The 24,402-nt window shown below is 37.0% G+C and overlaps 7 protein-coding genes across 10 annotated transcripts; 3 read left to right on the plus strand and 4 right to left on the minus strand.

The window, feature by feature from the left end:
• Positions 1 to 477: 477 nt before the first annotated feature.
• Positions 478 to 1,330, minus strand: LOC105268317 (interferon alpha-inducible protein 27-like protein 2A). The gene is made up of 2 exons (XM_011307767.1): positions 1,222 to 1,330; positions 478 to 992 (listed from the first exon to the last, which is right to left on the minus strand). Exon 2 carries the CDS (start codon positions 986 to 988, stop codon positions 578 to 580), a length of 411 nt encoding a protein of 136 aa, XP_011306069.1. The 5' UTR covers positions 989 to 992; positions 1,222 to 1,330; the 3' UTR covers positions 478 to 577.
• A 48-nt stretch (positions 1,331 to 1,378) lies between these two features.
• On the plus strand, positions 1,379 to 2,815 carry Prosalpha4 (proteasome alpha4 subunit). Its single transcript, XM_011307769.1, has 5 exons — positions 1,379 to 1,579; positions 1,832 to 1,958; positions 2,040 to 2,153; positions 2,216 to 2,349; positions 2,463 to 2,815. Exons 1-5 carry the CDS (start codon positions 1,478 to 1,480, stop codon positions 2,733 to 2,735), a joined length of 750 nt encoding a protein of 249 aa, XP_011306071.1. The 5' UTR covers positions 1,379 to 1,477; the 3' UTR covers positions 2,736 to 2,815.
• Positions 2,730 to 3,527, minus strand: EMC5 (ER membrane protein complex subunit 5). Its single transcript, XM_011307768.1, has 3 exons — positions 3,310 to 3,527; positions 3,181 to 3,233; positions 2,730 to 3,113 (listed from the first exon to the last, which is right to left on the minus strand). Exons 1-3 carry the CDS (start codon positions 3,389 to 3,391, stop codon positions 2,919 to 2,921), a joined length of 330 nt encoding a protein of 109 aa, XP_011306070.1. The 5' UTR covers positions 3,392 to 3,527; the 3' UTR covers positions 2,730 to 2,918.
• Positions 3,528 to 3,584: 57 nt separating this feature from the next.
• LOC105268320 (THAP domain-containing protein 1-like) lies at positions 3,585 to 5,023 on the plus strand. The gene is made up of 4 exons (XM_011307770.1): positions 3,585 to 3,751; positions 3,838 to 4,036; positions 4,108 to 4,164; positions 4,488 to 5,023. Exons 1-4 carry the CDS (start codon positions 3,681 to 3,683, stop codon positions 4,926 to 4,928), a joined length of 768 nt encoding a protein of 255 aa, XP_011306072.1. The 5' UTR covers positions 3,585 to 3,680; the 3' UTR covers positions 4,929 to 5,023.
• Positions 5,024 to 5,113: 90 nt separating this feature from the next.
• On the minus strand, positions 5,114 to 8,271 carry GrlHz (Gustatory receptor-like Holozoa). Of its 2 annotated transcripts, none has more exons than XM_011307772.1 (6): positions 8,129 to 8,271; positions 7,728 to 7,835; positions 7,400 to 7,638; positions 6,614 to 6,988; positions 6,368 to 6,548; positions 5,114 to 6,092 (listed from the first exon to the last, which is right to left on the minus strand). In XM_011307772.1, exons 1-6 carry the CDS (start codon positions 8,129 to 8,131, stop codon positions 5,634 to 5,636), a joined length of 1,365 nt encoding a protein of 454 aa, XP_011306074.1. In that variant the 5' UTR covers positions 8,132 to 8,271; the 3' UTR covers positions 5,114 to 5,633. The 2 variants fall into 2 exon arrangements, with proteins under 2 accessions (XP_011306074.1, XP_011306073.1); XM_011307771.1 differs by lacking the exon at positions 8,129 to 8,271 and adding an exon at positions 7,898 to 8,106.
• A 76-nt stretch (positions 8,272 to 8,347) lies between these two features.
• l(2)34Fd (lethal (2) 34Fd) lies at positions 8,348 to 12,853 on the minus strand. Of its 2 annotated transcripts, none has more exons than XM_011307774.1 (7): positions 12,708 to 12,853; positions 10,991 to 11,036; positions 10,521 to 10,735; positions 9,864 to 10,442; positions 9,061 to 9,766; positions 8,749 to 8,986; positions 8,348 to 8,678 (listed from the first exon to the last, which is right to left on the minus strand). In XM_011307774.1, exons 3-7 carry the CDS (start codon positions 10,695 to 10,697, stop codon positions 8,477 to 8,479), a joined length of 1,902 nt encoding a protein of 633 aa, XP_011306076.1. In that variant the 5' UTR covers positions 10,698 to 10,735; positions 10,991 to 11,036; positions 12,708 to 12,853; the 3' UTR covers positions 8,348 to 8,476. The 2 variants fall into 2 exon arrangements, with proteins under 2 accessions (XP_011306076.1, XP_011306075.1); XM_011307773.1 differs by lacking the exon at positions 12,708 to 12,853 and adding an exon at positions 11,167 to 11,347.
• A 114-nt stretch (positions 12,854 to 12,967) lies between these two features.
• chic (profilin chic) lies at positions 12,968 to 24,179 on the plus strand. 2 transcript variants are annotated; one of them, XM_011307776.1, is made up of 3 exons: positions 12,968 to 13,380; positions 18,237 to 18,506; positions 19,681 to 23,299. In XM_011307776.1, exons 1-2 carry the CDS (start codon positions 13,270 to 13,272, stop codon positions 18,504 to 18,506), a joined length of 381 nt encoding a protein of 126 aa, XP_011306078.1. In that variant the 5' UTR covers positions 12,968 to 13,269; the 3' UTR covers positions 19,681 to 23,299. The 2 variants fall into 2 exon arrangements, with proteins under 2 accessions (XP_011306078.1, XP_011306077.1); XM_011307775.1 differs by lacking the exon at positions 19,681 to 23,299 and adding an exon at positions 23,777 to 24,179 and having other exon boundaries at positions 12,972 to 13,380.
• The last annotated feature ends 223 nt before the right edge of the window (positions 24,180 to 24,402 follow it).

A 24,402-nucleotide genomic window follows, 5' to 3' on the forward strand; every position in this document is an offset into this window, starting at 1 on the left:
CCCGAAATATGCGCTTTTATGTTTTCCAGCATTCCAAACAGAAAAATGCAAATATCTCGGTTCCTATGGGTCGCAGAGCAAAATCCTTGAAATTTGGACCCCCCCTAGACTCTTCACCCCCGCCAGGAATACGATTCTCCGTCATTTGAACTCTACTGGAACCCGAAATATGCACTTTCATGTTTTCCAGCAGTCCAAACCGAAAAATGGAAATATCTCGGCTCCTGTGGGTCGTAGAGCAAAATCCTTGAAAAATAGCCTACCCCCTAGAGTACACACTCCCGCTGGCATACGATTCTCCATCATGTTTGGAAAAGGTTATTTTGGAACTGTATATTTCGGAATGCAGAGGATGCATTTGAAAGAATTGTTGATTTTATTTTTATTATTGTTTTATTTTTATTGTTATTGTTGATATTATTATCATTCATAAAAAGGATTTCATGGATAAGGGGAGGACAAATGATAAGTCTTTGATTAACCAAAAAAATGTTTATTTATACGTAGGGTACATAGTCCATCGTTAAAATACAATTTTACATAAATGCACATAGAAAATAATACTTCAAGACAATCCTTAATCACTTTTTGTGGCTTTTGCAACTCCGGCGCCAACGACTGCACCAGTTGCTGCAGACGCTGCAGTTGCCACTGTCGACCCCATGACAGTACCAGTTGCTCCAATGCTCTGGAGTCCAGCTACAATAGATCCCGCTTTTGTAGCACCTCCTGATAAACTCATCATCCACGCAGCAGTAGATCCACCTGTTATTCCAACTGATGTGAAACCAAGAGCTCCGACTACTAATGGAGCTCCCACGACTGCTCCAGCTGCTCCACCAATGACGTAAAGCCAACTTACACCTCCGGACTTGCCTTCATTCTTCTCGGTTCCAGTCGACCCCATAGCTCCAGGAGTTCTAATACAAGTAGTATAAAGCATAGCGTAGATTATTAAGTACCTAAATCCACCCGACAACTTGAGCATTTTTCTGAAACAAAAAATATATGAATTAAACATTTACAATGAATTGCGATTCATTTACAAAATCATGGCTTGAAATATATCTTTAAGACAATGGCGTTTAACTGTCAAAAATATGGATGTATTCAAGAGTTCTATATAATTAATTTAATTAAGTTTTAAAATATATATTTTAAAAATATTCTCAGTGATCTCTTCGAATAAAATGGTGATATATGAGAAAAATCTATTCTCACCTGTTAAATCGGTGAATTTTGATTATCAAAAACGAAAGTGTTGCGCAATTTTTCGATGCGATGTTTCAGAGAGCTTTTGCAGAATTGTGTTTTTATGCGGAGCCTCTGGAGCTTCTGAATGTTTCCTGAGAGGCGCCACATGTGCTATGAGTTGCCAAACGCCTCGAACCCCTGAAAAACGCCGTAGTTGATTAAAAAGTCGAGTCATTTTCCCATTCACACACATCATTTATTACTCACTTTATTCTGATTAATAATGTCTGCGAGGTACGATCGCGCAATCACTGTCTTTTCACCTGATGGACATCTCCTCCAGGTGGAATACGCCCAGGAGGCTGTCAGGAAAGGCTCAACTGCGGTAAGTTGAATTATTCGGTGGACATAACCTGTTGTTTACTTGTTCAATCCATTTTCATCGACAATTTCCCTCGATTTTCCACTCCCAAAACTCCACTCTCTCTTCTCCAGGAATTATCCAGAGAAATTTCATTTCTCTTTAAAAATTTTGGCTTCAGGCGATCTTCAGAGAGGGATGACAAAAATCCATGTTCTGGGAGAATTCCTTCCTTTGGGTTGTTATTAATTGTTTTATTGTTTGTCTGACTGACAGGTGGGCGTCAGGGGTCAGGATATCGTGGTGCTAGGGGTGGAGAAAAAATCTGTAGCTAAACTCCAGGAGGAGAGGACTGTGAGGAAGATCTGTCTTCTGGACGACCACGTCGTCATGGCCTTTGCTGGTACATTCTGATGACAAAAAAAAATTCAAGAAATTTTATCAATGGTTAATTAATTGTGTTTAATCAATTATTGAAATACAGGTCTTACTGCTGATGCTAGAGTCCTGATAAATCGTGCGCAGATCGAGTGTCAAAGCCACAAACTCACAGTCGAAGATCCTGTCACACTCGAGTACATAACTCGTTATATCGCTGGTAATAATTCCCACCGTAATTTAAAAATTCCAATTATGAATTTTCGATTTCTCCTTCACCAGGTCTGAAGCAAAAATACACTCAGAGCAACGGTAGACGTCCCTTCGGTATCTCCTGTCTGTTAGCTGGATTCGATTATGATGGCAGTCCACATTTATACCAGACTGAGCCCTCGGGAATCTATTACGAGTGGAAGGTAACAAAATTCGCAATTAAGAGAAATCGAGAGAGTTTTATTATTTTTATTTTTTTTATTTTTATTTTTTTATTATTAAGATAATGGTAAAAATCGATAAATTTTATTACCAGGCAAATGCCACTGGACGTGCAGCAAAAACCGTGAAGGAGTTCCTGGAGAAGTACTACACACCCGAGGAAGTCTCGACCGAGAGGGGCTCAATAAAATTGGCCATCAGGGCGCTCCTGGAGGTGGTGACATCCGGTCAGAAGAACCTGGAGATCGCGATAATGCGCAGGGGTCAACCTGTCCAGATGCTCGACAGTGACACGATAGGCGAATATGTCGTTGAAATTGAGAGGGAGAAAGAGGCAGAGGCCGAGAAGAAGAAGCAGAAGAAGTGATACCACTATTTTTTATTCTCTCCACGAATTGATGTAACAGTTATTGGCAGAATTTTCATTAAAACATCTTCATACTATTATTCCACTATCAATTATTTGTGGCTTAACTGATATATTTTTTAATTAGAGTTGATTGAATCTTTGGAGGTGATTGTTTGATTATTTTTTTAATATTAATATTAATTAATATGGAGGGACGTAGTCTGGGGAGAGACATCTGCCTCGATGATGGAATAGTTGGAACGAGGGAAGGTTCCTCGTGTTCTCCCATGATTTATTTTCAAGGTCAACAACTGCCCGAATTTCCTTGAAATCCCCTGCTATGTAGAGAACTCCGTACATCACCAGGAATAAACTGAGAATTCCTTGGATCAGAATCTGATAAAAATCACGATAAAATAGTAATTAGACATTAATTATACTTAATAATTCATTAAATACTCACATCGACAGGTAAAGTCGTGAATTCTTGTTCAGTTATCCTCAAGTATGATCGATCTGAAACATTAATTAATTAATTAATTAGTTGGGTTTAGAGGTAATGATTGTTTATTGAAATAATTGTGAGGCTTACGTTGAGCTGCTGAATAGGCTGCATGTAAAATAGAAATAAAACCCAATGCTGTGAGAGTTTTGTGAGTAGATGTGGCTGACATGTTCACAATTTTGTAATTAATCCCTCGAGAATTGATGAATCGCTCTTTTATTCGTCACAAAAGTTTCGGTGAATTGTTGTTCTGATTATTGAACGAAAGAAAAGTGCAAACTTCACACTGACAAATTAATTTTTCAGGTTAGAACGTCCGTTTGTCGATAAACAAATTTCCATGAAGCGACAGACGACGGAAAATTCACTGGTTTTTGTTTATTTCGGACGTTCTAACCTCGAATAATGTTAATAAATCTGGGGGAGTCAACAATTGTTGAATTTAGCAATTATTTAAAATGGTGAGACAATGTTGTATTAAGGATTGCAAGAGCGAGTGGTGGCCTGGGACTGAACTCAGTTTTCACAGGTTTCTAAAATGATTTTTCTTTTTTTCATTAGAATAAATTTCAATTGTTTATTGATGAGATCATTTGGGGTAATTAATATTTTTAGCTTTCCAAAGAGGGAGGAGTCCAGGAAGAAATGGCTGGAGGCCATTCCCCCGGGAAAATTAAGAAGCACTAATTTAAATTATTCATCAGTGTGCAGTAAACACTTCAATGAGAGTTGTTTCTCAGATTGTATTAATACTAAAACTCTCCGAAATTCTCTCAAAAAAGATGCTGTGCCCACGTTATTTGGAGATGCCACGGTGATTAATTTTTAAAACCCCTTCTATGATATTTCATAATTAAAAATCACGAGATTCTTTATTTTCTTCAGGAGCCGGAATTCGTTAACTTGGAAATGCTATCAGACCCTTCAGACGAGGAGTTTGAGGTACAAAATTTCTCAAAATTATCCAAAAATTCTCATCTCTTTTATTTTACAACTTTTCAAACAACTCAATTTCATCTAATCCCGAAAAAAACAACGGTTTTCAAGAATATCTCTGCAACTGAGGGAAATACCGAAATTTTTGTAATAACCAATTTTTCAGGTCTCGATCGCCTCTGAAAAAAAGATGGAGACAAAAATATCGCTATCTCCCTTTAGTTCGTCGATATTCCCGAAAAACTCAACGCAAATCACTACAGACATGAATAATAATAAATGTGTAATAACAAAAAATCTCACGTACCCTTAATCATCTGCCTCTCTAGTCCCCAGAGGAAGACGTCCTGCTGACGACGCAGGACGTGGGTGTCCAGACGACAACGAATAAACGAACGTTCGAAAACTTGGAGATATTACGACGTCGTGATAAGAATCTGAGAAAACGTCTGAAACGCGCAGAACTGAAAATCAAGGAGCTGAAGGTAATCGTAAAATCCCACGTCGAGAGAACCGACATGGACGTCATCGCCGACGCCATCCACAAGTACATCCCAGAGGACAGGAGGGATTTATTCCTCAATGAACTGACACATCACGTCTCACCATCCCTGAAGAAGAACTACGAGCTTTTCATTAAGGACTTCGCCATAACCATCTACCTCTGCAGCAGAGAGGCATATGATTACCTCAGGGAGAAGATCACTCTCCCTCATCCATCTACTCTCAGGAAATGGATGAAAAATGAAGAAAAACAAATTAATTCGTGAGATAGATTGTTCATTTTACAAGAATTGAATTGTTTTTCCGTCTGTAAATAAATCTGGATATTTTTAATACTAAAATAATTGTAAAAAGGAGATATAATGTAGTTGTAAATTATTAATGGTTGTAGCCAAAGAATAAATCAAATAAATTTAATTCAATTTGTTTAATTATTTCATCAATACCTATATTTTACTATTAAAATAACATGATGACATTTTGAATAATTTTTACTCCAAAAATACAATTGGAGGAAAAATTAGACGAGTTGATTAACAATCGGCGATAGAAAAACTGTTAACGCAGTCTTATTAAATTTCCCTCTTCATTAATCACGCAATTATCTCGGTAATTATCAATCCTATGAAAAACTGTGTTGAACCTTTTTCGTAGAGATTTTAATTCCCTACAAAAAATGCTAATACCATTTTTTCCCTAAACCCTTCCATTTCAGAGATAATTCCCCATTAAATAATAAATTTCAAACTCACGCCTCCCTCTTGACTAAAACAATTTACCTCCCATAAACACTCAATTATCTTGCCAATTACGACGTCTAGTGAAAAATGTGATAAGAGATTTATTGTGGAGAATTTAATCCTCTACAAAAATTCATAATGACACTTTTCTGTAGGTGTCGTAATTATCGAGATAATCCCCAAAAATCGAGACTTTCGATCCTAAAATTCGTCAAATAATTTGACGTAACTTTACGCAAAGACGTGACACTGCCCCATCACCAGGAGTACAATACTGGCGACAGTAAGTATTAAACACAAATATCGCCCAGTGATTGGTACCCTGAAGAGCCTAGCACACATCCTCAGGGAGGAAGTGTAAAGTAGAATTGTATTGAGATCTTCCCCAGGTGTTGTCTGGTAAACGAATGGTCTGACCCTCACCTCGTGTCCCAAATTCTGGATCATGGAGCAGGCAGTGGTGAGTCTGGCTGCTTGGACGAATGGCGCCATTGTGATCAACACCCAGAGGATGACGTTGACGATGCTGAAATAGGGAACTGGACTGGCTGTTGAGTCTACTGTGTCGTATTCCAGGAGCCAGGCAATCCCTGCAGCTGCCCAGGATAGATTTACCACTGTATAAATGCAGACTGCTGGGGCCAGGTCGTTATTCAGGTACTTCAGAAGCTTCTTGAACTCCAGGATCTCCTAAAAACCAAAAATCAACGGCGGAAACCAGATATAAATAAAAAAAAAACGATAATCATGTCAAGTAATTTTAACATTTCGATTTATAATCGATTTATCTCGAAAATCAAAGTCAATCAAATTTTCGAGAAAAAAGGTCTTTTGAGATTTCCTCGAAAAATCAATAGTTCTCGAGATGATTTTTACAATAAAAAATTATTAACATTGTTTTTGCTATTTTTTAACTGAGACTATTTTTAATAATTGAATGGTGAATATTTGATATTGAGACTCACTTTCATCCAGTCAAGTGCGGGTAAAGTATTCTGTAACAATTTAGCCTTGAGAAAATTGAGATGAGAGACAAGTAATTGTCCTTGTAGACAGTAACTAGTGATGACAGTACCCTGGACCATGTCGTGCCACAAAGTGCAGATTATCAAAAGAACTTTGGATAGCTTCTTGAACTGTTCAGGACTAAAAACAAAAAATAAACAGAGCAATTAATCTTCAATTCAATTAATGAATTTTCGTATTCTCACCTGTGATCCAGCCATTGAAATAGAATTGTCCCCCTGGCCATGAGCACATTGACACTGACGAGTGCCATCGTCATCCAGACAACGGACAGTCCGATAAACAGCCACAGAATCTTCACTAATTTTTTCTGATTTCCCCTGTTGACAGGATTCGATGACAGGAGGAAGGCCCTCTCCATCAGGTTCTGCAGCTGCTCGTTCTCTTTTATTCGGAATAAATAAACTGTGTATAGGTAGGCAACCAGGTGAAGGACACTAGGAATCAGGTAACTGAAGATCGCGTTGCCGTAGCAGATCTGCTCGTAATCTCGAGCTCTTGTCATACTCTCTGGCTGGGACTGGATGGGAAGGAGTTTGTAGCAAAATCCACGATCTCGTCTGGAAAACAAAAGGAAAATAAAAGAAAAATAAAAGAAAAATAAAGTGGCGAGCAATTCAGGTACTCCAGGGAATTCTCGTCAGGCCCAGGAGCCTGATCTACAATCGTCGTCCCCCTTTTTTTTTTAAATCAAACATTTAATAAAACAGTAATATTCAATTTATCTCGTTTCACCACTTCACATTTAACGACCAATAATTCATGATTGTTGATTAATCCTCGACACAACGAGTAAATAAACCGATAAAAATTGCAACAATAATTTTCACGTCAAATTGGAGGATAGAGAGAAGAGAAAAAATCCCAGAATTAGTAGATAAATTTTGTTTTTCAAAGTTGAAATAATTGACTGATTGTGGACTAAAGTGAATTAATCAAGTCATTAAAAAATAATTAATCTTGTTCGTTACCTGAAACACGCCATGTACTGCAGGACATACCCGATGCACATGAAAATTGTCACCTGAACGGTGTGAATATTCGCCAGTACCGAATGCCAGGAGTAACTCTCAGAATCTGTACTCGTGGGCCTGAGTCCCATTACCCAGAGCAATCTCAAATAAGGCACGAGGATTTTGCACTTGCAGTAATGAAGAACAGCTGATGTACTGAGATTCTCATAGTCAGGAACTTCAGTGATGAATCCTACCTAAAAAAAAAACCAATTCCCTCTCATTCTCATGAATCGAAAAATCGATAATTCCAAATTATTACGGAAATATTAATTAATCCACTCACTTCAGTGCTCCTCATCTCAGCTAAGACCGATGTTCTAGGATCTCCGGAGCCCTCAGATCGTCCTGACAGCTCCTTGGCATTCGCTGAATCATTCCCCTCGAAATTCGTCTGTAAAAAAATTCCAAACAATTAAAAAATCAAAGAATAATCAAAAAAAAAAATCAATTCACATTTTTCCTCAGGTATTTGAGTAGAATTTCTGTTAAAGACGAGTTCATTCTTGCCATCACGATCGACTGAGAGACATTTGTTTACTGTGAATTTTGCCCTCACGTGGGCTTTCAAAAATGATTACCCAACGATTTTAATCCCTCAGGAAATAATAATCTAATGCAAATAAACACCTCGAAATAACAGAATTCAACTCTAGACTAGAGAATTTGAGTTCTGACGGGACTTACCATTTTTATTTGCTGGAGTAATTACCTTTGACACAAGAGAACACTAAAATATTGTTAAATTATCCCCAGAAAAAAAAAATATATATCTCGTAGTCGATGACACTTCGACCCCACGAGATATCAACACTCACAAGTATGTGTGTAATTAATAATGATTGCGATACATTGAAATTTGTTTCCAGTGGGAAATATTCGAAATTCTTTTACCTACAACTCCAATTCGTGGATTAAAAAACATTTATTAATTATTTAACAAATTATTGAATTATTTAGTAGATTCGTATGAGTGAATCTAGTAAACAATAAGCAGAATATTTTATACATTTTATTAACTAAGCTATTTTTTCACTATATTTTATATTTTTTCTTTCCAATATTACCAGCTGGCCTCAACAGACCTTTCTGGTCAGCCCTCCTGTGTTTGAATGAATCCCTAGACTTTCCAAATTTCTTTTTTCCAATGGAAAATGTCATCTCCCTATTTCCCCTCGAGCCAGTGACCCTCACACCATTTGCCTCATCACTATTCAACCTATCCCCCAGACTCGCCCTAAACGAAAAATAATTCATAATAAATCCAATGAAATTTCTCTAGATAAAAAAAAAATTTATAAACTCACTTGATTCGCTTCTTCATGTATGTTTTTCCACCCTTGAACTCGGCCCCTTCTTTTATCTCGTAGAACTTTGGCTGCTTCATCTGCTTCGAGTCGTCTCTCTCATTTTTCTCATCCTCGATTTCCTCCTCTCGCTGTTTCCTCTTGACCTCTCGATATTTCCTCTTCACTTCCTTCGACCAGGATTTCTCGTCGTCCGATGATTCGTCGTGCAGCAATTCCTCGTCTGAGCTTCCATTATCTACCGAATAAAATCATCAAATAATTAATTAATGCATCGATTTCTTTAGAATCTGTTGAATAAATAATACATACGCTCTGGATCCTCATCGAAGGCACCAAGTATTCTCTTCTCCTCCTCCTCTTTCCTCTCCATCTCTCTGAGTCTCTTCGCCTTTCCTTTATCCATTTGAGAGATCACAGGATTCAGAAGATTGAACTCCACCGAATTCTTGTCAACCTGGAAGTCAGGATTAGTGAAGAGAGCCTTGAACCTGTCGTCCTTGAGAATTGTCGGGGCTTTTCTCTTCTTCTTGCCATCTTCCTGACTCTCCATCAGCTTGAATGCGAGCTCTTTATTCACTTCAGGAAGTTTCTGCACTTGAACTCTACTCTTCGCATCTTCATTCAATTTCTCACGAATTTTCTTCTTCTTGTAGTCGTCAAAGGCGAACGGTTTTATGACATCCCTGGCCTTCCTGAAGAGCCTCACGTCCATGAAGTACCCGTGCATGTAGGCTCTCAATAAATTAGTCCCAATCAAGTGATTGAGTCCCAACTCCTCGAGCTCCTTCTCCGTCACGAATTTGTAGTTATCGTAGATCGTGTCGAAGCTAGACTCCTCCAGCTCCTCGATTATCGTGTCCAGGAATCCACTCCACCTGGGGGCTGGACCCAGACTGGGGATGTAATACGTCTGCATTTTTGGGGACTCATTGGCCAGGAAGAGCATTCCAGTTCCAGGAACCGTTGTGAGATCGTTGAGATCATTCTGGGCTTCTATCGACGTGTAGATCTTCCCCTGGAGGAAAATGTCAAGGTCCAGATTAATTCCATCCATGAAAATCAATTGAGTTACTCTTCAGTTTATCAAATAAAATCAATAAATAAAGACTCACAGTCTGTTTCTCCCAGATCTTGACGATGGAGCTGTCCATGGAGTACACGAGATCCATTTTCTCATGAAACTCGATGTTCCTGATGGGCAGTCCATACATGTGATCTTTAACGAGAAAAGGTCGATTGCTTCTGATATCGTACAATAGAATTTGTCCAGTGGCAGTTCCCACAGCCATCGTAAGTCCACCCTGGAATTTCAGAGCAGTAACTGATGGCACACCCTTTAGTTTCGTGTCCTGGGTGATACAGTGGAATCCACAATCGAGGACTCCTACTCTGTCTTTGGTCCTGGGATCCCAGGCCTCGACCTTCCCCTCCTGCGTGCCCACCCCCAGGAGGTGGTGCACTGGATTGATGCTGCACTTGTTTATCGCTGATGAATCCGACAGGAAAGGCTTGAGAAACTGCCCTCTCTCCAGATTCAATCTGTAGATCTCGTTGCTCACACCCACGACGAAGAGATCGCACGAGGGGTTGTGGTACTCCAGGTCACGACCGAATCGCGGAATTCTCAGCCGGTGGTATTTACCGTGGGCTGCGTGGATCTCTATGTGTCGATCGCAGTGGAGGAACACTAGCTGGAGAAATAATTAAATCATTAAATGATGAAATTGTTGTTTTGGAATTTTCTTTAGGAAAATTTGAGATTTACGCACTTTACTGTAATCCTCGGATAATATCTGGAATGTCACAACCTCGGAGTCGAAACACCTCTCGAATTTCAGGGAGAGATTATTCACGTCGAAACACTTGACTCGGGGTTTGTAGATGCCCGTTGCCAGAACGTACTGCAGATCTCTGGAGACTTTTATCGATGTACTGACTCCAGGCATTTCGAAGTCCTGGATGAGCTCGATACTCCTTCTGATTTCTGGAGAGAATTAAATCATTCGTTCGACGATTAGACGTATTATTTTATTCACAGGGGATATATCCCGAGGGATTGTTTTGTTTTGATCGATTTGTGTTGACTATTCTTTCTGTTATGACTCAGAAATTTTATTGAGAAAATCCTCGGGGTATTCTGATAATATGGGACAAGAACGTGGCGTGTATTATTCGAAATAATTGTAGAATAAGGGAATACGAAATAAATAATCATGGATTATTTATTGGAAACACTCACCAACATTTTTCTTCAACAATGCCCTCCTTTTCCTCTCTGAAAGCCACTGTAACAATAAATCAGAGATAAATAATTAAAAAAAAATAGAATCATGATTGGAAAGTCCCCTGGCTTTAAACAATCATTCTATTTAATTAGTTTATAACCTAAATTGGGAAGAATTCGATGGATCTCACCTCTGGAAGAGTTTTCCCAGCACTGAGATTATAGATTTTTATGTTATTAGGGCTGGAGATCTGCATTTTCGGACTTTTCAATTGTTATTATTAAAGAATATCCTCTATTTATGTTTTAACAACATTATTAAACACTCGGGAACATAACCAACACGATTTGTTGGTTTTTTAAACACGAGAACACGTGGTTCGAGGGATTTTCCCCACTTCGGGGTCGGAAAACACTCGAGAGCGCAGGCGCCGCGGGCTTTTCAAAAAAAAAAATTCAATTCCCCCATTTTTCAATTATAAAATCGATTCTGAAGTCTTTTTTCAGGAATTTTAAATTATCTATTAATCATTCGTGGTAAATACACACTTTAGGGTGAGGTGGGGTAAAATGGACCATCTAGGTATTATTGACCCCTCATTTTTCACATTTTTTTCTTTTTTTCTCATTGTTAACAACCCTTTATTGTTACATTCTCATACATATTTTTTTTATATCAAATTTTTTGATTGGAAAAAAATCGTGGGAGAGAGATATCCATTTTACCGCCCCCTCCCCAATTATATTACTCATCATTATTATTAATTAGATGGCATTTATTTTCGTATGGAGAATGAGTGGAATCGATTGAAAATTTTTCCTAATGGAATTTAGTTTGGGTGGTTATTTATTCTTCTCGCGAAATTTAAAATGTTCATGTGGACAAATCAACTGGGGAGGCGTTAAATATTCGTAGAAGGGGGTGATGAGTCAGCCCATGTGGCCTGCAAAAGTGCCAACTTGGCCTGGATGTACAAGTAGCCCGACAAAGTACGTGCGAGTGAGATATCGGATGAAAAATGCGAGACACAAAATTCATCCTCAACATCACCGGTTATCCCTCGTCATTGTACACCTCACGGCCATCATTGGATTCCATGAGTCATAATATCATTACCAAGAATGGGCCTCATTAAATATTACTAGTAATAAAGTCATTTAAAACTGTTGCTACTTCATTAGCCTCCATTAGCGTTAAATTTACGTTCAAACTTCCATTATTGTTCTATTTTTTGACGACCTATCTCCACAAATCATCACTTTTATCTTGTCATTATTAATTTTTTAGTCGTCGTTGTTTTTCTAATTACTCATTGAATTAATAATTGGGAGATACCCTTCATTTTTATTTTCCCTCATTTGTTCACGTTTTTGCAATATTTTTTAATGGAGTTCGAGTTAATTGTAAAGTTGAATCAACTCCAATTAATTATCGATTAACCTCAGATTAACTATTAATTAATTAACAAACCGATAGCAAAATTTTCTCTTTGTCATTTACAACGAATAAAAAATTAATCTTCCAATTGAATTCATTACAAACGGAACAACAACGATAACAATATCATTAATAATTACAAATATTATTATTAATATTGTTATTGATGTTATTACATTAATAATCGATAAAAGTCTCTAATTAATGATGAGATTTCAAATTGTTATTAACTTAAAAAGAGGATTTTCAACCAAAAACTGAGATAAAAATGTCAAATGAAATTCAAAAACTCACCGGAAAAAATGGCGTGCCAATGAAAACGCGCCTTGTTGTCTAGGGTCCCGGCGTCCCTCCCACTGGTGCTTTCCCCCGCACTCCACTCCCCGCGCCATTTGAAAGAGGAGAAAGACAGAACCGCCAAACATGGCGTCATCCCCTGTCCACCCCCTGTACCCCACCAAGAGACGAAAAAACCCCCTGACCCCTGGTGGGAGAATCCGTCGGTGGGGCGAGACAGTTTGTTCGTCTCTCCATCGCCTCCAGTTGTCTCTCGAGACGTGAGTCGAGTCAGTCGACGGCTCCACGACGAGTCCCAAGTGTCTCCAGTGAAAAAAAAAAAGAAGTCTAAAAAAAAAAATAAAAAAAGATAAGAAAAACAGTCAAAAATCGACGAATTAAAAATTCTAAGAGACGAGTAAATTGGATTGGCAGTAGAATCTTGTTTACACGAGGGGCTAGAGTCGCTCGTGGAGGATTTAGATCGGTCTCTGGGTGTTATTCATATTTTGTGGTGATTTATTTTTTTTTTTTTTTTGACACACCCCCCATTTGTTTTTAATAAAAAAATATCTCAACAATGAGCTGGCAGGATTACGTTGACAAGCAGCTGCTCGCATCGAAATGCGTTACAAAGGCGGCGATTGCCGGCCACGACGGCAATCTCTGGGCTAAATCCGATGGCTTTGAAGTGAGTACTTGAAATAATATTCACCATTTTGAGACGACAATTCACGAAATATTTCATAAATCACCCGAAGACACCGACCCAGCCCCAGAAATACAATTCCCACCCCCCAAAAACTCCCCCTCCAACTATTTTCACTCATCCCCCAATAATTATTAACAATTATCTAACAGCAATTAATTTTATTTTATTGTAATCGTCGTTGTTGTTAATTTCTCAGATAATGAAGGTGCGACAGATTGTGGGATTTTTTGAGTTCCTCTAATTGTCTCGGGCTTTTTGGGGGCTTCGAGGCCCCCAAAAATTGGGAAAAAATTGGCTGCGGTGGGGGGTGGGGAGGGGATTAATTTTGATAATTTTTGGGGGTTTTTGGGGGTGAATTGTGGGAGTTGGGCCCGGATTTTCGAGGGAACGCTTTGGGATTGAGACTCGAGTCACAGCTGCGCACGCCATCGCTATTTCTCCATCTCACTTTGACTCTCTATGGATTCGTCAAGGTCTCGGTGCCGGTAATTCGTGATATTCTAACCCCGAAATACAAATTTGGAGCGATAATTGCGGGAAAATCGGTGGTTTTTCCCGTTTTTTGAACAATTTTATCGTGAAAATCGGCGAATTTTTGCAGTTGCCACGTGCCCCCAAGTCTCTCTTCTCTTCTCGGAGGCCCCCAGGTCCTGTGGGACCCCAGAGATGATTTTGGAGTTGAAAAAAAAAATAATGCGATGTATGAGAATAATTTTGGGGAGTCGTGGAGGGGTAATACCGATTTTTTAGTTGTAAAATTGAGGTTTTGGGGCTTTTATCGCGATTTTCTACTTTAGCACCTCCACGAGGGCGTGCGCGCATCGATCGGATTTTCTCTCTCTCTCTCATCTCTTTTTAACCGGCTCTAGAGGACAACCACGAGTCCTAGAACTAAAGGGGCGATTTTACAAATTTTTTTCCCCCTTTTTTTCGTGATTTTTTTGCCGATTTTTGTTACGATTTCTTGGGGGTGTCCTATTGGGGCAATTTTTGGGGATTTATCCGGGGATTTTGGGGATGGGATTGAGGATCGATAAAGAGGGTGTGGCAACAACCGAATATTTTCGACAAAACCCACGTCTGCGTTCAATCGATCCCAACGGTTTTCATTTCTAACACTAGAATTATCATCCAAACATCACTCCCCAATTTTTCCAATTGAAAAAACAAATTTCCCATAATATCCATCCCCTGGGAATTTTTCCTCACCAGTATCCCGTGATCACCCAGTTAAACGATTTAATTACTAAATTAATTCACGAACGATCGTCGACCTTGAGAATACGTGCCAATGAATAATTCTAATCTGAATTCTCTGAAACCGATACCTCAAGTATGCGATTGTTTTATTATTTAAAAACTGTTGAATCTTTATTTTTTACCAGTCGTCATTTCTCAGGAATTATTAATCAACGATTTAAAATGATAATCGGTTTGGAGATAATCTTTCAGGTCTGAATGCCAGGGATTTCTACCCAGTGGAGTGATGATTTATTTATTATCTAGCTCGAATTTGTTTCTGTTCTGTTTATTGCATTTTCTCTGGGGAAATAGGGAGGGGAAAAAGAGAGAAAAGAGAGGAAAAAAAAAAAGAGAAAAGATAAGGGGCAGCTGCCACGCGCGGTGGAGAGTTTGCGTGTTCACTTTCCGGTTGCCAGAACGCCAAAATGGCGACAAGACCGGCCTCTACGAACGGAATCCTCCAGGGATGTACCTACAACAGCGATTCCTGGGACTCCCCCTTTTTTCGATTTTTCATTTTTTTTTTATTTTTCCTCTTTTTTCGCTTCTTTTTAATTTTTTTTTATTGAGAGCTGTTTTGAGGGGATGGGATTGGCTATTGATTTTGTGTCTGGGTGTCATTGTGGTTGGCGACAATGGGGAGATGTCAATGGACCAATGGAAAAGGGGAATTTTTCTTTGTTTAGGGATTTTTTTTGGTGTTGTACAGATTTTATAGGGATTTTTTGGAGGGGTCAGGGTGGGGCTTGCATTTTTGGGTTTCCCCGGATTTTTTGGGGGGGAGAGGATTTTTTTTTAGGGGTGGAGGGATATGGTTGGGGGGTGTAGGGATGGTGGGGATTTTGGGGTGGGATTTTTGGGGTTTTAAGTGGAAAATACTAGAGGAAGAAATTCCAAGGGAAAAGTTTTCTGATATTTATGCAGATTATTTTGTCGAATGTAAAAATATTCATCACTCCACTGCACCATTAGTCACGTAGTTTTTCCATTTTTCCATGAACATGGAATGTTTTTCATTTATTATCTCTACTTCTTTATTTATTTACCAAAGGAAATAAAAAAACAATTGAAAGCAAACGCAATATTCTCAAATCGATTCGATCGCTACTCGCGTCTCCGGGGAATATCTCGGGATCTAACCGAGATACCAAAATTTTTTGTAGAACTTCATTTGCAGAAAAAGCTACCACCTACAAAAAAGCTCTCTGCAAAAATTTCTGTATCTCTTCTAGATCCCGAGATATCCCCCGAAAACTCGTGAACCACCTAAATCCACTTGTTACTCTGCACCTCGTTGTTGAAATCATTTATTTATAACAATTCCTCTCCATAAAAAAATAAACAAACAACAAAAATAATAAGTAACTACCTTGAACCGAGTTTAATTAATTAATTAATGGAGTTAATGTTAAGCAATTATATTAATTTTAATTGAATTTAATTTGATAAATGCAATAAAAAATGTTTGAACTAGTGCACAAAAATTCGGAAAAATCGTGAAAAATCGGTAAAACTCTACCTGAATCTAGGGATAAATGTAGTAAAGACTCGTAATATACCCTGAATGATTCATCGTGAGTTGGCAGTGACGTATGACGAGTAAAAAGTACCCAGTGACTCATACAATGAGTATATCTCCCTCTGCATTATATACTGGCCGATTTCCGTGAGAGAATATATATATTTTCACATTATGCTTTCACGATTATTCCCCCGCTTTTCAATTCATAACACAAATGTTGTATTTGTGTCATTTATTTGAACGACAGGGAGAGAAAAATAATATCTGGTAAATTGAATCCACTGGAAATACCATAAATGCATCGACAACTATGAAATTATCCCATTTTCCACGATTTTACAGGATTATTGTTAATTATCGATTGATTACTCGAAATTAATTATCAGTAATAATTAAAAAACTGATGAGAGAAAGTCACGGTGAATTATATTATTATAAATAATTTCTTGAGGTGCAGAGTTTATTTATGAAATCAATTAATAATCAATGGAATAAATATTTAATGATTAAAATTTCTTGAAAATTCGGAAGATTACAATGGGAAAATTGATATTTCAATGGAATTTGTGGATGGATTTCTGGTGGTGTTAATTGGATTTTATTGGGATGCAGCGATTTTCTCCGAGGCAATTAGAGAGGCACTCGATTTTTTGAATGCACTCGGTGCGTGGAATTAATGGAATTTGTTTGGAATTAAACGAGTCGTTGGTGATGAGAAATGGAAAGTATTTTTCATTGGGGAGGTAAATTGAATATCAAGTAGAGCGTGATGGTGGTAAAACGGTTGGAACGGTTACCACCATCGATCGACCTCATGTTTCACTTTCCTTGACCATGAGAAATGATTTAGGGGTAACATTACTTAAGAAATTTTTTTTTTAATTCCATTTGAAATTTGAAAAACTTTGCCATTCTTCATCCCCAATTGCCTCATTAATTAATCCTACCTAATTAGTGATTTAGTCAACCTATTCTACTCATTTTAACTATGGTTGACAATTTTTTTAATTATTTCTTAATATTTTTATGAGGGAAAATTCAAAATCGACAATTTTGAATGACTCGACTTTAATGTTCGTTAATTACCGGTTTATCGGGGATATTATTGATTTGAGGTGAAAACAGTAGAGGACTTTTTCGTGGTCAATTGAATTTCCGACAAAAAAGGTCTTTTGATATTTTTTTCTAGAACCGATATTTGTCGAGATATTCAATAAAATGTTGAAGTTTTAACGAACAAATTCCTCAAAATTCAAATATTTCAATGAAAAAAGGGGAAATATCATTAATTAATTGCATAATTATTCCCAAAAATCGAATATCAATGCTCTAATATTATTCCATTAAGACGGGAGACACATTTAGAAAAATTTTGAACATTAAAACACTCGAATTATTTTGGGGGGGTAGAAATAATTAAAAAATCCATCAAATAAATCCATAATTAAAAAAGAAAAATAAAATGAAGGGATGAAATGAATGTTGCCCCAGGGGCTCCTACCTTTTTTTCTGGATCCTGGACCACTGGGGGGACGTCCGGGGGGTGGCGATCGATCGCCAACAGACGAGTGTCGGCATCACCTCGGGGCCCATCTCCAGACTCCAGTCCACGATATTATAATTCCCATAATTCTGAAGACAATACCACTCAATTTACCATCTGCTTCCCACAGTCTTTCCCAATGGAATGCAGACAGCAATTATTTTTCTGCTGGAAAAGTCCCGCAAATACTCTCCTGCAAAAATAAAAAAAAATCACTGTTGATTAATTTTCCAAGGCTGATATAATAATTGATGCTGATTAAATATTCCTCAATTCAGTAATGACTAAAAACAATTTCTCCTGTCATTAATCCTTTGATTTTTCAATTTAAATATTTCCAGTATCATTTATTTATTTAATATCTTGTGAATTAATTCATTAATCGATGGATTTTCATTCATCTGTCCACCCCTCCATCAATTAATTAATTAGAATTGGATTTATCATTGTGATTTCATTGAATAATTGATGGAGTAATGGAGAAATTTAATAATTGAATGATGAATTGATTTTTTTAATGAATTTTAGGTGAGCAAAGATGAATTAGCTAAGCTACTTCAGGGATTCGACTCCCAGGAGCTCCTGACGTCGTCAGGTGTGACATTAGCTGGCATCAAGTATATCTACCTGTCGGGTACAGACCGTGTGATAAGAGCCAAATCGGCAAAAGTCGGGGTACACTGCATGAAGACGACGCAGACTATTGTAGTATCACTATACGAGGATCCAATTCAACCACAGCAAGCCGCATCGGTCGTCGAGAAGTTGGGTGATTACCTCCTCACCTGCGGCTATTAGGTATGCAATTATTATTATTAGTTAATGCCTCAATTATAAAAGAACCATCAACAATCCCAGAAATATTAAAAATCATCCCACGACTCACCAAAAAATAAAATCAAACTTCAAGATTCATTTAGTCATTGTAATTCTGATTTTGGATTTTTTATTTCTGGGGCTTGACGATCTCCAAGGATTTTTTTATTGCAATTAATATTCATTCATCATTTTGTTGCTTTTAATGATTTTTAGATTTTAAGATGGAATTATGAGAAAGCGAGAATAATTTATTTCGAGAGAATTTCTAGTCTTGAATTTCAAATCTTTTGATTAGTGAATTCAAGGGAAGGAATTATTATTGAATTTTCGGGAGTTTAATTGATTTGAAAATGGAGTAATTGAATTTGAAATTCAGTTGACGTTATTCATCGGGAATTTAATTTTCCACTTGTTTAATATATTTATTTGTTTCGCTGGAGGCCAACGGAAATCCGAGATCTCCCCTTGGTCTCCAACTTTGAATTCACTTGGCCCTCGCCACCGAATATTCTATTTTAATCCACTGGCACTGCCTCCTTCGGTGACGCCTCGTTAAAAAAGAAATACCCGCATGCCTTTCCCTAGTATCTCCATTTAAATTTGGATGTCTCGTACACCACCCACTATTGCACCCCAAAAATAAAACTAATTACTAAAAATACATTTTTCCCCCCCAATTTTCCTATAAATTTCCACTAATTAATATCTCAGTTTCCAAAAAACTCAATTTCCACTAAACTCCATTTTCCATCACAACTAAAACACTGATTATCTCGGTAATTATTGGATTCAATAAAAAAACTCATAAGATATTATATATGGAGAGTCTAATTCTCTTGAGAAGAGCTTATAACTCTTTTTGTGATAAACCCACTGGTCATCGAGATAATCGAATAATTGTTATTGATGGAGGATTCGAGTGAAGTGGTGAAACGCGACAAATCGAGCTGATGTTCCCGTGCATGTATCTTCCCTACGGGAGGTTCTACAGAAAAATCTATTAATCCTTTTTTGTAGAGGATTAAAACCTCTGTAAAAAACATTATAAGATTTTTTTCTGTAAATCCACTCGCTACCGAGATAATCGCCGATTTAACAAAGAATTCCTGGTGAAAACTAAAATCTGATTTTCCCCTCTGATTTTCTGTTGCAGTAACCTCTGGGACCCAATTTACAAATACCTAATAATAATTAATAATACAGTCGATTATTTTAAACAAAATACTAAAAAAAAACACAGCGAATCAACAAAGCAACAAACCATAAGAAATCCGAAAACAAAATGAATGGTGAAAACTGGAATTTAATCTTGCATTCGTCATCTCAAAAAAATCATAAATAATCATAAACAATAAGCGGAAATGCCGCAACTCCGTCGCCGTTAGACTCGACGATAATCGTGAGAGTGAATTTTTTCACATTCAAAGAGAGTGCATGTGTGAGATAGAATATTGAGAGAATCATCGTCATCTGTATTTCTACGTCACACCATCAGAATTAGTCACTTCTGTCCCCCTTTTTTTTTTCCCCTTTCTATTCCTAAAAATGTTTTTTTGGCATCAACATCTCGAATCCCCACAGCCATTTGGCAGCTGGAGGAATTCGAGAATCGACTGAAAGAGGCCAGAACGTATTTTTGAGATAATTAAAATTGCTAAAGACTTTTTCAACTCAAATCAGAATCACAAAATCGAGAAATTCAGATAAATCTCTCTATTTCTTCATTATCTCACGACCTAGTGGACTCAGAGAAAAAAATCATAAGAACTCATAACTGGTGAATGACATTTCCCAGGAAAAGTTTTCAACGATTTTTTTTCCAAACTCCACTCATTACCGAGATAACGCTCAACTCAGAACAACAATTTGAAAATCTCGAAAAAAAATCACTGGATGACTGAATATTTCTCGAACAAAATGAAAAGAGGAAAGAAAATGAGCTAATGTTTATTTAAAAGTTCTCCCTAGACCCGAGGGACAGAAATCTCAGTAAAATCAACTCATTATCCATATTCAAATGACGTAAGTCACATAGTTTAATAACTATTTCATAAAAAATCATTGTAACGGCCTTTCATTTGTCTTTTTAATAAACCGATTAAAAAATGATTAAATAAATAAATAAATACATGTGAGAACGAGTGAAGAGTCTCATCGAATAGAGAACATTTTTTTTTTCTCTCGTCCTCAGTTAATATTTCCGTTGTGCGAGAGTGAGATACGAATTCTGAGACGAGGATGTGGGTTTTCTACATTGATAACGATAAAGAGAGGGCAGGGGAGGAAACTGACGAATTGATAAGGGCGACGGTAGGTAAAGGCATGACAGTTCACCATAAAATTCGATAATTCTCATTTATCGAAATGACAGAACGACAAGCGAAATCAAAAAATCCCTCAAAAGAAAAAATCGGTTTCCAAAATTCGATATATCTCGAGTTCTACCGATCGGAGATCGATGATTCAAACTCCATCGGATCCGCGGAAAAATTCCCCATCCAAAGACCTATTTTTCAGCCCATTTTGCCCCGCTGGTTTTTAGTGAAATGCGAAAAAACAGAGGGAAAAGGTTTTCAAGCCTTTGCCATCGGTTTTTTAATTATTTGCGGGGCAAAATCGGTTGACAGCAAGTGTTTTTTTATGGAGAATTTTCCAGGGAATTTAATGAGAGTCGGATAATTAGTTTCGGTGTTGCGACTCTCGAGATATTGAAGATCTGAGTCGAGGGCATTTCAGAGAATTTCGTTATCATTTTGGCATTCACGGTGTGATAGAGTTATCGATTTTTAAAATGAAAATATGGAACAAATTAATTGACGTCCCATGACCGATTGGCTGTACCTCTCGTTCTTCATAATTGAAATAAAATCGAGGAGTTATTGAATGGGAGGAATTGAGAAAATGCGTTGTCCCTTTTTCTAGCTATTTACTGTCTCCAATATTTGCTAATTGTAATGAGATTTGAAAAAAAAAAAGGAGCGATCTGTCATAACTGCTGAGATTTTTATTGGAAATAAACTAATTGATAAGAGATTAGTGGAATGGAGTTATAGTTTTGGGCGCGATTTATTCGTTTATCTTTTTAATATTGAGGTGATGCATTTGAGGTGTTGAGGTAACGAAATAAACTAATTAATATTTCCGATTATTGATAATTGACGTCTTTTTTTACTGAGGGGAAAGTGTATCATAAGGAGTGGAAGCGTTTGTATTCATTTGCGTTGTAATTTTTTTTTGAGGAATAGTGAAAAGTTATTTGAATTTCTGGGAAATATTCGGTGGATAATTGTTTAAACAATTACTGAATGTTTGGATATTCCTTTCGGGTGGAAGGGTGACGGAATAATTATATCTCGGGGTATAAACAATTTTTTTTTTAGGGAAATCCCTTTTTTTGATGCAAAACTAATGGAAAAGGGAAATTGAGGGAAAAATTCATTTCTCCTCTCGAATAATTGATCAAAAATCGTTTAAAATATGGAAATGAATTGTTTTACTTGTGTTTAAGCCCTGGAGACTAGATCGTATTAATTACCGATTTTTTCTTTGGAGTAATTAATTCATTTAATTTTTTTCTTGAAAATTGAAAAATTGGTTTTGAAATAAATAGCTTCAACAATAATTTTTTTCTCGTCAAATCGTCATTAGTGGAGTTGAATGAGTCCAGGACACAGACTGATGGCAAAGTGTGTCAAATCGACACAATTTTCTTTTTTCTCTTCATTTTATTTCGAATCGACTTGTTTGCCTTTTAGGGATTTTTCCCGTTGCCTTGAAATGGCAGAGTGCAAAAAAACACCTCCAGAGACCCGTTCACTCCGCTTTTGACGTGATAAATAAAACCGCAATGCCTAGTCGCGATAATTTTTTTTAAACTCTCCATTTGGATTTAATCGGTAAGACCACTAGTTGCACCTCATTTCTACGATCGAGTTATTCTCCTAGGTTTTTTCATATAAACGGGGCAAAACGGGCGGGCGATTTCCAGCTCATCGAATAGACGGGAAAATTTCCCATCCAAAACACTCATTATCAATCCATTTTGCCCCGATATTGATGGAGATATGAGAAAAAATCGATTGAACGTTCGATTTTCGAGTATCTCAGAAGTCTCTCAATAAAGTCTCGATATCTCAAAAACTTACGGAGCAAAATGGAACTGTGAGTAGTGAATTGAATTGCAAATTTTCCCAGGAATTCAATGAACGAAAATTCATTACTCTACGACAATTTCTCGTCGAGATATTCGCGTTTTTGTGGACCGAGATTTTTCACTGTTTTTTTATCCGAGTGAATTTCGTTCTCCCGTTTTATTTGCAGCTTCATAATATTTAATTAATCACTAATTGCGTATCTGTGTACGTCAGGGACTCATCGATATCACTAATGAACTTATAAATACACCAATGCATATAACTAACCCACAGCTACAAGAGAAAAGTGAAAAGAATGATGAATGAAGAGTAATGATTATTGTATTTCTGTACTGCTAATTGCTACTTACTACTTACCCCCTCTTCGCTAAAAACTGCTAATCCTCGCTAGTAACTATTTATAACTTAAATAATTAAAACCACTAATGAATGCAAAATGTTTTTCGGTGGCTGCTTGTCAATGGAATATTTTTCAATGTGCCAAGCGCCCATGACGAATGGATCTGATCGATATGTTTTTGATTAAATTTAATGAGGGATACAGAACAAACTACCTAAACTATGTAACAATTTTTATTGATAAAAGGAAGGAAATAAAATTGAAATAATAATTGTAAATAATCTATTCATACTGCCCTCTGAATTATTTTTTTTTTTGCGATTTTTGTTGATTTTGCAAATTATGGAGTTGACGTGAGAATTGACTCATCAGTTATTTTCCATTATCTTGGGAACTTTAGGAGATTCTGGGATGAAAATAGAATCGTTGGAAAGCTGAGAAAATTTCCGGTTTCGTCCACTGGTTTTCAGTCCATTTTGATCCAGAACTTTCTGAGTAATCGGGGAAAAACTTTTTGCAGAGGCAAAACTTGTTTTCTGGGTTTTCAGTGTGTATCACCCAGAGATGTGGGGCAAAATGGGCTTGTTGATAGTGAATTTTATCGGAAATTTTCTCAGCTTTCCAATGAGCCCGGTTTCAATGTCCTACATCTCCTAGTTCCGGAGATAATCACGTTTTTGTGAAAAAAGTGGGAGGAGCATTTGGTTCGTTTGTTCTGTTTGATGATTAATTATTTGTTAATTGTTTATTTCTAGTCCCCGAGTGTCGCGGATCCCTCAACAAGACCCCAGAATCAACTTTCGACTTACCTCCACCTCCACTTGGAACTGCGACTATGAAAATTCACTTTACCTGTAATTTTGTTTTTTTTAATTAATTAATTGAAGGAAATGATTGAAGTAATTAAATGAAAATAATGAATACAGTGATATTGGGATCGAGTGGACTGTTGAGCGAGGAAAAGACGGAGAAAGTTCATTGAAATATCATAATCAGATTTTTTTTAACGTGAATTTGAAAGGTGAATCGAAATTTTGACCGATATTAGATGTAATTCTGTGAAACGATATTTTTCTTCGTAAGAATTTCCTTTTTTTTGCATACATCAACGTAAGATTGTCTTTAAGCGAGTAATAAATTTGTATAAAGTGGTGTAAATTGATTTTACGTTATTTTCCGCCCTTTCCCATGACTCCCAAGAGTGACAGAGAAAAAAAAATTGAGAGAACAATTTTTTTCTAGAAAAATTCCGCAAAAGTAATTTTCTAATGTAAATATTGTTCTTCTCAATTTTTTGAAAGGTGAGTAGTGTGAGTATTGTAAAGTCATTCAATTGTTGTAAAGTCTGAGAAATTAATAGAATTATTAATGAAATGATTGG

Source organism: Fopius arisanus, unplaced genomic scaffold, assembly GCF_000806365.1.
Source record: "Fopius arisanus strain USDA-PBARC FA_bdor unplaced genomic scaffold, ASM80636v1 scaffold00056, whole genome shotgun sequence".
NCBI lineage: Eukaryota > Metazoa > Arthropoda > Insecta > Hymenoptera > Braconidae > Fopius > Fopius arisanus.

Bases quoted from the DNA above. Each gene is read 5' to 3' on its own strand.
- LOC105268320 (XM_011307770.1), top strand. From the start codon at position 3,681: ATGGTGAGACAATGTTGTATTAAGGATTGCAAGAGCGAGTGGTGGCCT. The intron at 3,752-3,837 runs GTTTCTAAAATG...TAATATTTTTAG, and splicing joins ACTGAACTCAGTTTTCACAG to CTTTCCAAAGAGGGAGGAGT. The intron at 4,037-4,107 runs GTGATTAATTTT...TATTTTCTTCAG, and splicing joins CGTTATTTGGAGATGCCACG to GAGCCGGAATTCGTTAACTT.
- LOC105268317 (XM_011307767.1), bottom strand. From the start codon at position 988: ATGCTCAAGTTGTCGGGTGGATTTAGGTACTTAATAATCTACGCTATG.
- chic (XM_011307776.1), top strand. From the start codon at position 13,270: ATGAGCTGGCAGGATTACGTTGACAAGCAGCTGCTCGCATCGAAATGC. The intron at 13,381-18,236 runs GTGAGTACTTGA...AATGAATTTTAG, and splicing joins CTAAATCCGATGGCTTTGAA to GTGAGCAAAGATGAATTAGC.
- Prosalpha4 (XM_011307769.1), top strand. From the start codon at position 1,478: ATGTCTGCGAGGTACGATCGCGCAATCACTGTCTTTTCACCTGATGGA. The intron at 1,580-1,831 runs GTAAGTTGAATT...TCTGACTGACAG, and splicing joins TCAGGAAAGGCTCAACTGCG to GTGGGCGTCAGGGGTCAGGA. The intron at 1,959-2,039 runs GTACATTCTGAT...ATTGAAATACAG, and splicing joins CGTCGTCATGGCCTTTGCTG to GTCTTACTGCTGATGCTAGA.
- EMC5 (XM_011307768.1), bottom strand. From the start codon at position 3,391: ATGTCAGCCACATCTACTCACAAAACTCTCACAGCATTGGGTTTTATT. The intron at 3,234-3,309 runs GTAAGCCTCACA...TTAATGTTTCAG, and splicing joins AGCCTATTCAGCAGCTCAAC to ATCGATCATACTTGAGGATA. The intron at 3,114-3,180 runs GTGAGTATTTAA...GATTTTTATCAG, and splicing joins TCACGACTTTACCTGTCGAT to ATTCTGATCCAAGGAATTCT.
- GrlHz (XM_011307771.1), bottom strand. From the start codon at position 7,954: ATGGCAAGAATGAACTCGTCTTTAACAGAAATTCTACTCAAATACCTG. The intron at 7,836-7,897 runs GTGAATTGATTT...ATTTTTTTACAG, and splicing joins TCAAATACCTGAGGAAAAAT to ACGAATTTCGAGGGGAATGA. The intron at 6,549-6,613 runs GTGAGAATACGA...TTTTGTTTTTAG, and splicing joins TTTCAATGGCTGGATCACAG to TCCTGAACAGTTCAAGAAGC.